General features: G+C 42.1%; 1 protein-coding gene across 12 annotated transcripts in view; it reads left to right on the forward strand.

Annotated features, from left to right (window-relative positions):
• Positions 1–14,798, forward strand: part of LOC107264860 (gamma-aminobutyric acid receptor subunit beta) — a 104,232-nt gene that overhangs the window by 32,097 nt on the left and 57,337 nt on the right. For all 12 annotated transcript variants that reach the window (XM_015733588.2, XM_015733597.2, XM_015733587.2 and 9 more), the window contains exon 2: positions 8,774–8,871. In XM_015733588.2, coding sequence (XP_015589074.1) covers positions 8,774–8,871 — 98 coding nt within the window. The remainder of the gene's footprint in view (positions 1–8,773; positions 8,872–14,798) is intronic.

A 14,798-nucleotide genomic window follows, 5' to 3' on the forward strand; every position in this document is an offset into this window, starting at 1 on the left:
GGGGGGGACGAATGGGGCGATAGCTCGAAATGTTCAAAGACCTGTCAATGGCGACTAATAACCTCACTTGGTAAAGGTAAAATATGAAATAAAAAAGAGCCCTAGAAAAACCACAAGGAAAATCATTATTCCTCTCGAACGAATCCTGAAAACGTCTTGTATCTGATAAATTAGGCAACGTTTCGTCGCGGAGGCTCTTTCTTTTTTTTTTCATGTTCCTTCCACTTTTTTTACGACTACCCACGTATTAAGATTCTTATCGATTCTAACACGCAGCCTCTCCATCAACGCGCGTCGTTTTACAGTGAATCGCGATACTTCGTCACTTCCTGCGTAACCAAAATTGCTTCCGTATCCAATGAACATAAGTTCCCTTATCGGTGAGAAAGCTCGTTCGGTTCCGTATCCTGGTCTATGAATGGAATACAAAGGGGCGTAATGGCGGCTGGTGAGGTGCGCAAAACGGAAGTGTGGCCTTGTACGATTGCAGTGGACGAGGCTATTCGTTTCCGGTAATGACATAAAAAAATGTAAGAATCCACAAAGAGCGAGAAAGGTAGACGTAGGCTGCAAGAGAGAAAAACAAGAACGAGACCCTGCGCCAAGGTAATCCCATTTATTAGCGAAACTCGCCGTTAAAAAATGAGGGTCGCGTTACCGGCATCGGAGGTCGCGCCTCAATTTGTACGTAAAAATGATCTGACCTCCAGGTGGAAAGCGGCGAACGTGACGTCATCAAACAGGTCAACTCGTCACGTGCAATAAAAAGACACGAGAGTTTGGAAAAGCATAAAAAAGAACTGTCGGAATTGGTATACCCTATATACAAACAAGTGATTCCAAAGCGATCAATTTCTGGCCCTACTGGGATCCGCCATTGCACTGCCGAATGTTCCGACATTGACAAATGCATCCCTCTGCGAAACGCAGGGAGATGCGGCTATATCGTGTCCGCCATATCGTTATCCATTCGTAAACTACGTATACGCGTAGTTGTATGGATTGTTTTATTTTTCTCTTTTTTCCCCATTTCTCTTGATTTTTGTCTATCCATTGTACCTTCAATTTTTTGTTTTCCATTATTTTCCATCAGCGGAAAATACATTTCCAGATCTTCTCAGTTACATGAATGTTCGATCTTACACCGTATACATATACTGTAACGATACGTGCATCATACGATCGGTTTATCCATTAAGGTTTCTGTCCTTCTTGATCCGTACGAAGGTGAGAAACACCAGTTCGTTAAATATCCAGAAGATCGACGCAGGACTGAGGCTGGCTCGAACTCTTGCTCCGGTGTCCGGAAGGGCCGTTTACAAATTTATGACTTCCTTCTGGTCTCTCCTTCTCTCTTCGTCTTTTACCTTGGTCGGTTTTACTATGCAGAACCCGCCATCGTAGCGCTAGCGTAAATCACGGTAGCAACCTTCCCCCCTCCCCGACTGAACCCCTAATAGCATCCCCCAGGAAGAATCCAACGGTTGCGCCATCTCTATCCCAACTTACCAGTACCGCATGAGCTTTTTTCCAACGTTTCGCCATTGTCTTACCTATCATGAATAATTCATCATCGATATATCAAGACGCAGCTGCCACGGGGACATCCGAAACGGAACGGAGGATAAAGATTGAGGAGGGGGGTGAGGGTGGTAGATAAAATAAAAAATAGGCGAATGCGTGAAGAACGGTGTATAAAAGGAAATAAATAAATAGGCGAGATCCAATGCTGGCTAAGACTAGACGCTCTTAAGGAGCCAATGTTTTATTGGCAATAAAATGCGCCATTTTTCTTACATTATATTACCATGAAATTCGAAGAATTTTGCGAATGCCCGCGACTCTTCGTGCCAGTTCGATTAACTTTGTGGGCTCTTCATTATCGGAATTGGGTACTTTGAAATTATTTGCCAAGACAGTAATTCGCGATTCACGGTACATAGTAATAATTGAAAACTCAAAAGTAAACACACTGTAGAATTAACTGTGGACAATAAGGATCTTACGCTGTGTTAAGTATCTAAAGTTCATTTTCATCGTTTCAATATATATGTGTATATGTATTGTATATATATGTATTGTGACGACACTTTTTAACTGTGACGCACAAATAAATGGCACCGCGAGAAATAATTAATGAAATACTAAATTATTGGGCGCCAGGTATAACCAGAGTTACACCGCTGTCTCCTAAGGACACCCTGGCCAGCTCTTATGCGGTGGGGTCCTGGGTTTGGGAGACAATAATCAAAATCTGAAAATTAGGGAGGTTCACTCTAAAAACTACTGAAAACGTCAAACTATCGGAACCAAAATCCGGGGACGGATCCGATTTATTTTAAATAGAAAATATAAGAACAAGATGGTGAAATACAAATGATAAGTACAGAAAACTGATCGACATGATGCATAACATACTGGGATATTTACCCGAACGATATTATACAATAATGTTCCCGCTGGAACAACGCAACATACGATACGATATAACAAACGATACGGTAACGATACTAAGCGGTACTATATTGACTCACGCACCTATGTGTTAGGGAGACGATTCCGCGAGACGTGGACTGAACGGTTAGACACAAAACCGGAAGAATCGAAATAATGAAATGAGAGACCGATCTCCTGTTTGTCACCGGATTAGCTATCCTTGGACCCTTAGCGGTCAGGAAAGCGCAGGATGACGCGTAGGAGTACGTCGAAAAGAAAAGATCGGTTGATCCCGTGAATTAAAACAAATAGCCAGAATACCCCTGAGCGTCACTCACCGTTGTCCAGTAGCTCCTACCATTGCCAGGAACACACTCTCCTGGATTATAGTCCCTCAAACGGATCACGATACGATACAATGAATACAAAAATCGGTAGAAAACGATCGCACGTCTATCCCTAAGCTTGGCCACGCCGTGAGTGACGCTACAAATTTCCAAAATCGGGAACCTTCCTGAGAGCGCACTGTAATACCACCCCCTGGTCCAATCAGGTTCGCTGTTACATGGGCTCCGCTAGCCGCCTCGCGATCTTCAATTGTTTTAACGATCCCGGTAAAATAGATCCTGGCATCTTGCTAGGATAGGATGGCTGCAGTGCCGTTTCCGGAAGGCGGGAACCACATCCACCTCTACTCTCTCGATATTCGGCTTCACGCCGCTTCTGCAACTCCTGTATGCCTTTTGCTTCTGAAGACGCTCGCCGCTTGCTTCGCGTAGTTGAGCCACCAGGTTGTGTGCTCCGGTCTTGACGTCACCTCTCCTCGACAGCGCTCCGCCAGGCCCGTAGTCGACTCTCTCTCGGGCCCCGTCTCAATACAAATTGTGTAGAATCCTCTCGGATCCGCTTAATGAACTCAAAAACAAACACAACGTTCCCCACAGGAAGATAAATGCAAATTATTAAAATAAAATCAGTCCAACGCCACGCGAAACGCTCCGTAATCCATCCGGCCCTACTACGTAACCGAATTCGCCTAATTTTGTGACGTGCATCAAAATGCCACGTCACAGTATATATATATGTATATATCTTGTCCAAGAAAATATTACTTCATATCGTCAGTGAACTCAGGATCGTTATGCACTCACTATGTAGAAAATTGGCTACAGAAAGGATGCTTCGCCAAGCTAGGTAGAGAACGTGAGTCACGTGCTACTCAGTAGAAAAACTAACCGAAGAGCCTTAATCAGACTGTGTGGTACGTCCGAGGTCTGTCGGGTACCTAAACATAAAAAAAATAAAAAAATTATTCTAATGACCTTTCCGAAACTTCTGAAAAATACATGGAAAGCCCGTTTGCAATGTTTATAGTGGGTCTCGAGGAGGCTTAGGTTGTCTTTTTAAGCAGAAGAGAAATATCTGTTGGATGAATAGACAGATCGTCGGACAGGACAGGTACCTGCGGATAGTTGAAGGGTCGTGGAAAAAGTAGGTATAGGAAAGTTAGAGGCGAACAAAAATCCGAGGAAGGAATTCAGATGCACCGTGAAGGTGAATATATAGGTGGATAAATAAATAGATAGGTATATAAGTAAGTGTAGATACCTCCTAAAGTATGCGAAAGCAAAAAGCAACTTCAAGATGGAAAATTCGAAAGAGCAAATTTTATCATTTCACGTGAAAAAGAAGAAGAGCCAGTGAAGGTGGAGGAGTTGAGTAGTAATTGAGAGAGCGAGACAGCGAAAGGTAAAGATAGAGAAAAACATAGTGTACAGTGAGTGGAGTGGATGAAGTTGCTGAGAGGATGAGTCTAAGGTCAAGTACTCTTGAAAGTTTGGGAAATGGAAATTCACGTTCCCGTGGAATACTTTGATTTAAAATTCAATTCAATTTAATTGTCGAAGCAGCGTTACCGCACGGGAGCAGGAAATATCGCTACTGCCGAACGCAGCGAGTACGACGTCAACGTTGATTGAAAGGAAATTTCTCAGGGCCGTACACTCGTGTGTCTTTCAATTTAAATCAACTCACCTTTCAGACATTGAATACCTTTAATTTCTGAAACATGATAAATCATAGAAGCTGTAGGAAGCGAACTAAAATAAAAATGCGTCAAGAGACTTGAGAAAAGTCATTCAGAAAAATCAAGAAATTTTACAGAATCGCAGTGAAAAAAAAAACTGAGAAGAAAGATTTACGATTTTTATTTAAAAACATAAAAGCATCTGAAATCAAAGTTTGTCAATGATTAAAAAGACTCAAGGATTATCAACCCAACGTCCCTTCGCTTCAAGATTGTAAGTAGCTCCAAGACAGATCCCATTCCCGGCGTCAACTTCCTGGTATTACATTAAGAAACAAGAAAGCCAACAGCTTCCACAGAGAGCAATAGCTTCCCTTTCTGTAATTATTCCACCAGATCGCCGCATGGCAACAGTGACGGAACTGACGTCGTCGAATTAACAGTCCTTGATAAACTTTTCAAACAGCACGAAATCTCGTGACACAATAGCAAGCCGGTTAATCTTTTTGCCGCGACTGTACGTATTCTAAAAGTGTCAGAAGGTCGTGGTGAGCAGCTCGATGACTCGAATAGAATATTGTGGAAAATGTCAGCGCCTCCTTTGCCCTTTTACCAAACCAGACGGGGCTCAACTTTTGAATAGATTGCACAACTCCCGTAAAAAAAAAGAAAAGAAAAAAAAATGGGAAAAGGAAAGTTTATTATTACAGACTAATAATTAGATAGTACGTTGCTCGACCACCAAGGCTAATTTAGAGCTCCCACAAGTCGACTTCATCCCAGCGAGAGTTATATTCAAGTATTACAAAGAAAATTGCTGAACCTTAGCATAAAGCAGAGAGAGATATAAAAAGCATAAATAAAGTAAAACAGGGATACCAAGTACTAAGATAAAATGAATAAAGTCCGTACCCACCCGCTGAGCTATAGATATAACAAACTAAGTTAACTTATCATTAGTTGATCCTAAGTAAATTCTTGATAACACAGTATCGTAAGAAGAATTTAATTATATTAATAGAAGCTATACACATATACGTGTCAAGAAGATGTTCTTTGTGAATAAATCTAATTTGTTAAATTAACAGGCTGATACCTACCGCGCCATAGAGGTTGGTCTAAAGTTGATCCGTCAGTGCGTTTACGCGCGGCGCCAGCTCGAGATATTGACTTTCCTTCCGAGGAAGGCCGGTAGAGATGACTGCGAGAGTGAAAGGAGTAAGCGAGTCAAAGAAAAATTCAATGAGAGAGCGAGAGAGTGGGTTGAAGAGGTGGGAGGGGGCTGGTTATGGAGAATTAGAAAGAAAGTAGAGAAAAAGGGCTGAGCTGGAAGGATGGTGGACCTGAAATGACAATAAAAACTTTCACTCCTGTTACGCTAGAACCAACAAACTTTTTACTACTTAAAAATCCATCTATCTTTTACATATACCGAAAAGAGTGGCCCATCCGAGGAGGGGATCCACGAGGTCCAAGGGCATTATCAAATCATTTATCTCTATCAAAGTGACTCTATTTGACGATACGTTAGGCATTGAACTTTCATCACGCCTGTACCTCATCCAACCCCCCTATTGTCAATTGTCGATACTATTACGTTAAGATTGGCGCTTACAGAGTCTAAAGTTTCTATAACGTAGACCAACCGATGTCTGATCGACCACCCACAAGAATAAGAACACACAGTCATTCAGGGCATGATCGAAGCATAAACTGCCTTAATTTTAGAAATAATAAATATTGATTAAATTGATTGAAAATATTTGTTGAAAATTCAATTGGACGCAGTATATATGTATAGGACTGTCCATAAAAAGTTCTTAACCGAATCCAGTCTCTATCAAAGTACAATAACCAGTACACTCGACAAGTTTGAAGATCCCTTGGGGCAGGAGCACATTGGCTCTTGGCAGTACTCAACGGATGAAGTACTACCCGAAGTATAATTAGCTCGCCAACCATTCCAGACGATAGGAAAATAAACGGTGATCGCCTCCGGGGGTGGAATCGGTATTTGATCGATAGTCCAATGAGATTTATCCTCCTCCATTGGCTCCGATTTGTAATTGCCGGCAGAGTAGCTTGAGTACATTGGATCTTAGTAGATTTCGTCGAGATCCGGGACATCGAGTATTTCCATGCCCCCGAGTGAAAAAAAAATGAAAAATTAAGATCGGTGATAAGAGCAGGATAAGGAAAAGAATGAATAACATAAGCAGCGATAAAACGAAAGACTAAGCGTGTTTTTTAACGGTCACCCACTTACCCTCAACACAACACTTGTGCTTATCTCAACGTCAGTCGATAAGCAGTCACTTGAGATTTACATAACATAGGCTCGAACACCAATCCGTCCACCAGAGCCAATCAGCTGACGGTAAAGTTTACGGCACGAGCAACTTAATGCTTCGAGATTAGAGACTGTTTATCTTCGATGACCTCGAGACATTATCCTGTAAAATCTTTGTTTGAAGAATTTTATTTACCCATTTTTTATTAATTGTCTGCTTAATATATGAACATATTACGAACACTTGAGCAATGGATTTAATTGACACTGACAGAGCAAAGTGGCGCCACCTGGTCGTGTAACGCTGGAAATAAATGGCGCCAAAATCGAACGAGACGTGCGGGATCCATTCGTAAAATAAAATTCTGGTAGTATATAAGGGTGAGTGGTGAAAGTAATCGATGCATAATGCATCGTTCCCAAAGGGCTGTTTTATGGCACGCAAAGTGGACGTGTAAATCGCACGCACGATATTGAGAATCTTACCCGGCTAGGTTAGGTGTATGAAAGACAGTAATAGGCACTTTTGGTGATTGATAACAGTACGAACAACGACCTCCTTCTTTCTATATATTCTTACCTGAAAATATTTCTTATCGAGATGTCGTGAACGTGACCGACTACTTATACATCAACACCTCAACACTTTGCTTCGAAAGGGATGGTTATTGATAGAATTTATTCTTGAGTTGCCTATCAAAGATCGTTAATGATTCACTTTTCCGCTGCCTAATTAATAAAGACTGTCAAGATTAAAAACGAATTACGTTATTTAAATGCGAAGACGTTGAAAGGGACAAAAATATATATAATTATTGCATGATTTACCTGATTTACCCTTTGAACTCTGATGTCTCTTTTCCTCAACAGGCTCGCTCATAATATAATCTAATGCCGAAGGGAGAAAAAATGTATGAAGAAGAATCTGCCTTAAAAAAAAGGGGTTAAAATCAGGACAGAAATGACTATAGGAAAACAGTATAAATCTCACGAGTCTGCATCCTGCGTATTTACATATCTCGCGACGCGCGTTGTGGACCCGTATGGAAAAACATGTTTTCATAGAAACGTCACTGGGAGACTCATTCGATTCTCAACGCAGTACAAAAAAAAACTCGGGATAAATCTCCATCGCTATAGCTAATCCAATACCTAGAACCATTTCACGTATTTGTCGTGATAAAAAAAAATCTATATCTATATTTTATTTAGAAAAATTCAATTCATCTCAGTTTTTCAAACATCCGACACTGACGCATCCCTCGGCAGACTTCACTACTATCGTTACTACTGCACATCATTGCCACCATTAACGATCGAACTGCCTTTAGCCTGGACAGAACTTGCGTCACACGTTCCGTATCGTGAACTCGCATAAATCTATCATCCACGCAGGTTTGATATATCATGGAAAGTGATAAAACAAGCATCGTGCAAGTCCCTCAAGTTCCAACCTGCTGTCAATAAAACTGTACCTATTGCCTACCTATCTACAGTTTTGCCAACGTTACACGGTGCATGCTCCGATTTTCCTTCTGCTCGATGTACGTATAGAGAGAATGACGGCCACAAAAGGATAACGAACGTCCAATTTCCCGAGCGTTCGAAAAACCGCACTTTCCCACGTAGCTCCAATCACGTATCACACGCTACGAAAGCGAATTTATCAGTGAAATTGAATGCGGCACAAGAAATATACAACATGGTTCCACATTCATAAAATATATGTGTCCTAGGCGATATCAACGTATCTGTATATGCATATATGTATATGCGTGAACGTTATCTGTCAAAGATACTGGGACGCCTGGCGTCGCCGAACAAAAGTGCAAGCGTCGTACTTTTAATCGCGTCGAATCCCCCTCAGTCGGAACTGGTTTCGACATTCGCCACGAAGGGGGAACTACTATCCGGTAGAAGGTTAAAGGCGAATGCTCAGATTTATCGTCGGTAATAAATTCGAAGTCTACTATACCGGAGCAATGTGAATGTAAAAAAAAAATCCCTTCTTTCGATTACAGAACCGGCGGCGGCAGTATGCTGGGCGACGTCAACATCTCAGCGATCCTCGACTCCTTCTCCGTCAGTTACGATAAAAGAGTAAGGCCGAACTACGGAGGTGAGTGACCAGCTTCACTTACGTTACACTTTGTGCGGAGAACGATTGCAGCGACATCTTCGCGATATCCTGTATAGAACTGTGTGACGTCATTTTGACTACGATTACATAGGTGTAACGTTGAATTTAAAGAAATACGAATTTACAAACATTTTTTTCAAAATCTGCATTATCGACATCTTAAGGATGTTGCGACAAATCGCTGTAGTCGTGTCGTTATATTTATGCACTTGCCTTTATACCAGATAACAGCCTTTGAAAAAAAAAGAAACAGATCCACAGACTATCCAAAAAAGGCAGTTTAGTAATGAGATCGTGTTTCATGTTAAATGACGGATTTCGATTTATCCACCGAGAATATCTATTATCCTTGATATCGTTCGTTATGGTCCAAATATATTCTGAAATCCGTCAAACCGTCCAATGATCTTCCTGGCGTATTTTGATGGACGACTTGTTTACATGCGACCTATAACTCCAAGGTAAATTAGATATGCAAAATGTGCAGGACTTCCTTCGATCTATTGTTACGTATCGATACGTACCGATGATTATATCCAACGTAATGTATGTGCATCTCTAATCGACCGGTAATGCCATTGGACGGATATTTATTGTTTGAAAAAAAAAACTTTTCCTTCATTCAAGCGAAACAATTAACCTATAATGATAAGAGACCGAACTATATAGTGCTGAGACATTATAAACTCTGATAATACGAAAGTATACACGGTTTATTATTCTAGTCCAGGACTAATTCTATGTCTATTGAACTTGTACCGTTTCACTTCGAATGAATTATCAAACGCGTTGCTTTTCGGTAACGGGACGCGTTGAAAATTCTTCAAGGATAATGAAATTATTGAAGGGATGTCCGAAGCCGATTTAAAAGGAAGGTTAAACTGGACGAAGTGCTAACTCGCTAGCGAAACAAAATCGATTATCACGATGGAGTTCAAAGAAGTCGTGAAACTGAATGAAAAGCTACCTGCCTAGGCAGAGAGTGCGCGTGTATAGGGAGGATGAATTTTTTTTTTCACTATGAACATTCTATACGGAAAAAGTGTGAAATTATTGATAGTTGAGAATTTTTAATTTTGTGTGACCTGATAAAAATTGTGAACATTGTCGTTTCCTGATTTGACAAGTTACGAATTTCTCAAATTGCAAATGTACACGATCGTATGACAACCCGTCACTCTGTGCTTTATAACTTTTTTTGAGAACAATGGAACAATTTAATTGATTCTAAACAAACGGGATAGGAGTACGTAGACTGGAAATTCAAACATTCTGTTTTTATTGTAGATACACTGCGACCGTTTAGCATCGTTTATGATTTGTTTGAAAATACTCCATTGTCGTATTGGACAGCGTCTATATACATACATATATATGCTCTCCAAGAAGGCAGACAGCATATAACTGTTCGTCACGGACAATATAGAAAAATATTTCAAACAATGGAAAGCGACTGGGTGCATTTACAAAGAGCAATATACCTAGTACAGACACCCTAAGCATTTGGCAGTCGGTAGCGCTGAAGTGTGGCGAAAAAAAAAGTGCACTAAAAGAAAAAAAAATGCATGAAAGAATCTGAAGAGCTGGAACATAATAAACTCACATCGTAAAATTAAATATCTAGCGTCGCTAGAATATATTTGGAATCGATATATTCTCAAGGGATACCAACGGTACACGCTTTAAATCCCATAATATCGGGATGCTTCGAAAGTCCACCGTTTCAACCCTGAGAACCGTACCTCCCTTTCAGGATGAATCGATTGTCAGGACAAAGCGTAGGCGTATCCTGGCAGCAGCACCAGCACTGGTAGCAGGAGTGCCAACCGCGAAATCTTCAGGAGATTTCATGGAACTTCGTCCAGGATAGAGAGTAGAGTAATCTGTACCGAGAACCTCATAAATTTCCTCGAGTCCAACAACGAAGATACCTTTATCACCTATTAGTAAATTGCAGCAGTGCGGAAAGGAGGTCGAGAGAGACAAAGATTTTTCTCGAGACGAAACGACGTAGCAGAAGGACGAGCATATTCTTCAAATAGAAAAAAAGGGAGGAAAAAGAGAAATAAATTGAAATGGGAAATATCACGACTGACCATCAATATTGTCGGCTAACAATTTATCGAACCTCAGTGAAAGCATAGAGAAAGTGACCGCCCGGCTACGTAATTTTACTAGGAAGGGCGGAGGAGATGGATAAGACCTTCGCGCAACTGGCCTCTGCCACGGTGGGCCACCTTACTCTGAACCCCATCAGAAAAGGTTCAGCTGCTAGCATGAAGGTCAGCCATGTTGTTGAAGCAGAATGATTCCTATTAAGAGTGTGAGGCTACGCAGATGGGGTAGGAGAGGTAGAGGACGTTAGGAGAGATTGAGAAGGGGAAAATTGACCCTTGCTCGGGGGCGTAAGAGTGCAAGGTCGAGGGATGAGATATAAGGGATGAGAAATACTCGTAAGGCACTCTACGGGGTGTCGGCTGAATATTAGCTAAATCCCAGGACGAGCATTGAGACCTTTGGTAGCTAAATTCACATAACTACTAACGTAGGTACATCTTTGAGTTGGGTATATTCAACTCAGTTTTTTTTTTTTTTTCGTTCAGTTTGTCGTTTCCTTTAATCTACCAATTACTCTTTAGTGCGTGCGGGACGTTAGGATACAGATGCTTTCGTCCAGGCTGTTTGCAGGCAAGTCAAATTTTCGGGACACCTCGGGCAGGGCGGGGCTGAGTTCGGTAAAACTCGGATCGATGTTGGGACGCTCGTTGCCACGGGTTACCGTTAACAGCATCCCTGGTCCTGGTTCAACCCTACGAGCGTCCCGACGCTGGTTTAACTCCCGCGCTGTGCTACGACGCAGCGCGTCGCGGCGCGCAGTTTTCCCGCGAGGCACGAATCCCAAATCCCAATACCGTCCACGAACGCACTTCCAATATCGAATACAGTGAAGCAGCCCTCGCACCCTTATAGACCCTGGGTCGGCTTTTTTTCTCGATCCCTTAGCTACACAGCCCCTTATCCCTAGGACGAACCTCCTACGCCTTTCGCCATACAAAATTACCCTGGTCTCTCAGCCCCTTATACTTATACCCACTGTCGTCCTCGCGACACACCGGGTTACGGTATATGCATCTTCCTTGGTATCGCGCAATATTCCAGTCACGATCTCTGGAAGAGAGATGACTGAGAAAACTTTTCCACCCCTTGGTACAATCTTCCCTGTGTACCCTTGCTCACGCTTCTTCACTCGCCACCCTCGACGTCGTCTCTCGTTCTTCAAAATCTCCCACCTCACTCTGCACGTCTTCCTTCTGTCTTCCTGGAAAATATCGCGACACGTGTTTCGGGATACTTTACTCCCAAGACCATCGAGCTTCAACCTGGACTTGGAAAATCCTATTCACTTTCAGTCTTACCTGGATACGTCATCCCTTTGGATTCTTACAGAAAAGTAAACTCTTCTTATTACTGTACCCATGCAGTTGATTGTGAAACAGTTTCAATTTCAAATTGGTCGATCATCAGATATACCAATAAAAATGATCCAGATATCAACAGTCTTAAAAAATTTAAAAAAAAGCAGGATCAAATAAATCCATACCCATGCATGGAGTATTAAAAGTTTCAGAACTTCTTTGCAAACACATAATCTCACGTACAAAATTTGTATCTAAATAATCATAATTCCAACCCATGTCTGATTTATCACCAAGCTGCAACTGATGAAAATTCACCAATTACCGAAAGTCCCTCGGAAACAATAAAGACTCGCTTGCAGAGCAACGCCTTACCCGAATTTCCGCATCGAATGGAACGAGGTTCACCTGAATTACTTGGCCATTTTCAATACAGAGAAAACACACGTTAACACCTCGAGAGCTCCTGAAAATCCGTAACCGCTCCTGAGTACCGTTTTCCTGTAATAATACACCTGGCGCCACATTGCGTCCACCAAGAGAAGTACCTCTGGTAGGTACATAACCATGGAAATATCCTGGGCGCAGAGATATTCTGCGTACGTAGTACGTACTATACACAAATCCTCCGTGTATACACTGTACCTATAACACGTGCACGTACTATAGCTTGTTAATCCAGGGAGTGCCTGAATAGCGACAGCGAACCCTGATTGCCGTCGTATTCCAAGATTCCCGAGGTAACGCGACTTTGAATGGGTTGCAGAGTGGATGCCTGCTGCGTCGGATTACCAGGATTTCATTTGATTTACAAAAGGACAAGAGCATCATTGAATTATATTGCTACGTTTTCTAGACTCAAAGAAGAGCCAGCGGACTTGACTCGTCAAAATGAAATCAGGAAGTTCCACCCAGTACTCGTTTCCGTTACCATGGATAGGCCAAGACGCTTTATAAACTATGCGATATCCCTGGCATCTGTACCCAATAACAGAGGACTGCCTGCCAAGCAGAATATTATTGAAATGGAAAATAAAACTTAGTCGTACAATTTTTTAAACAATTTTCAAACCACTTTATCGCGGTACCGGATGTTGGATATTAACAAAGTTCAGCCGATTGTCCTTACACGTGTAGCCGACCACCGTGAGCCTACATAAGCATCCAGTCGATTGAAAATCATGCTGTCCCCGTTAGAGCAGTTCGACTCTGGATTAAAGTCTGAGAATACAGCAGGAAACGGAAATAGAGAAATATCGTACCGGCGTCGTGCAACACCATTAACAGAATGTGGTTTATGGGACAACTTTATTGTATGCGCGCACGTAGAGAGCGTCGCGACGCCCGCGTTGATCGAGACAATGGGAACCTAAGCATTTCGACGATGTCGTTTAATGGGCCATTTAACGTTTACGGCCAGCGGGACCAGGAGGCCAGGAAGGAGTACGAAGATACTTGCACCGGCAGCCGGACGCGTCCACGTGGGTATCAGCCTTATCTACTGTAATTGAGAGAATGTATCACGAGACATGAAATTCTCTATTTCCGTACCGGAAGTCGTATTGGCTTGAAAGAGCAAAATAAAAAAAGCAGCTACCTACAACCACCGAGCTGTTCCCGTGAATCATTATTTGGACTGCACCCGTTAATATTTTCAAATATTTTCAAAACTAACGATATCCTACCTCCATTATCTTTGAAGATGGATGATAACATGGACAGGGTATACAGGGCGCCGTTATATCGCCAGCGGCAACCAAACGAAATGCAGACAGTTACGTATTCCCGATCGAACTCGGCGAAATACCAAATGCGGGGAATAGCGAGTTGGCATAACGCCATAACGCAAATGACCACTGAAATACTGCCGCCATTATTGGCCAAGGCGTGATTGATACGAATACATTTCACGTTTACACTGAACCCGGCGTCATCTGGGACTCCATCCCTGCCGGCCCATCCTAACCTGTCAATCCGTGCTGGGCTTCTGTGCGATTCTTCACGATATCACCACACGTCGGATACAAATATAATTAACGGACCGAAATTTTGGCTGGTACCACGAAGGTACTTGGTACACACATAGTACAGCCTTATAAAAGTAACATTTAATGAAACTCATCCGAATGATCCTTATGTTTATTAATCTTAATAATTATATGCATCATCCGACCGATTTTCAGCGACTTGTGTTTCCTCCTCGACTGATCAAGTACGACAATCATCACCAAGAGTACTTCGTACATTGTACGTATTCTCTGTATAAATATTCAGACCGGTATATGTCTCAGCACTAAATAACGGTATCTGATTAGAGTAGTAGAATATTTGCCTATAGTGCGTGTCTAGAACGTAACGTTTAATTACTTGACGTCTTTTAACCACTTTCAGCAGTCCATCCAACGTAGCCAATTCCCCCCACTCACCCAAACCCCGTAAACCCCTTAAAAAATATATATATCCATGATATCCACCCCCCCCCCCCCCCAA

The sequence above is a fragment of the Cephus cinctus genome, unplaced genomic scaffold, assembly GCF_000341935.2.
Source record: "Cephus cinctus unplaced genomic scaffold, Ccin1 Ccin1_scaffold0196, whole genome shotgun sequence".
NCBI lineage: Eukaryota > Metazoa > Arthropoda > Insecta > Hymenoptera > Cephidae > Cephus > Cephus cinctus.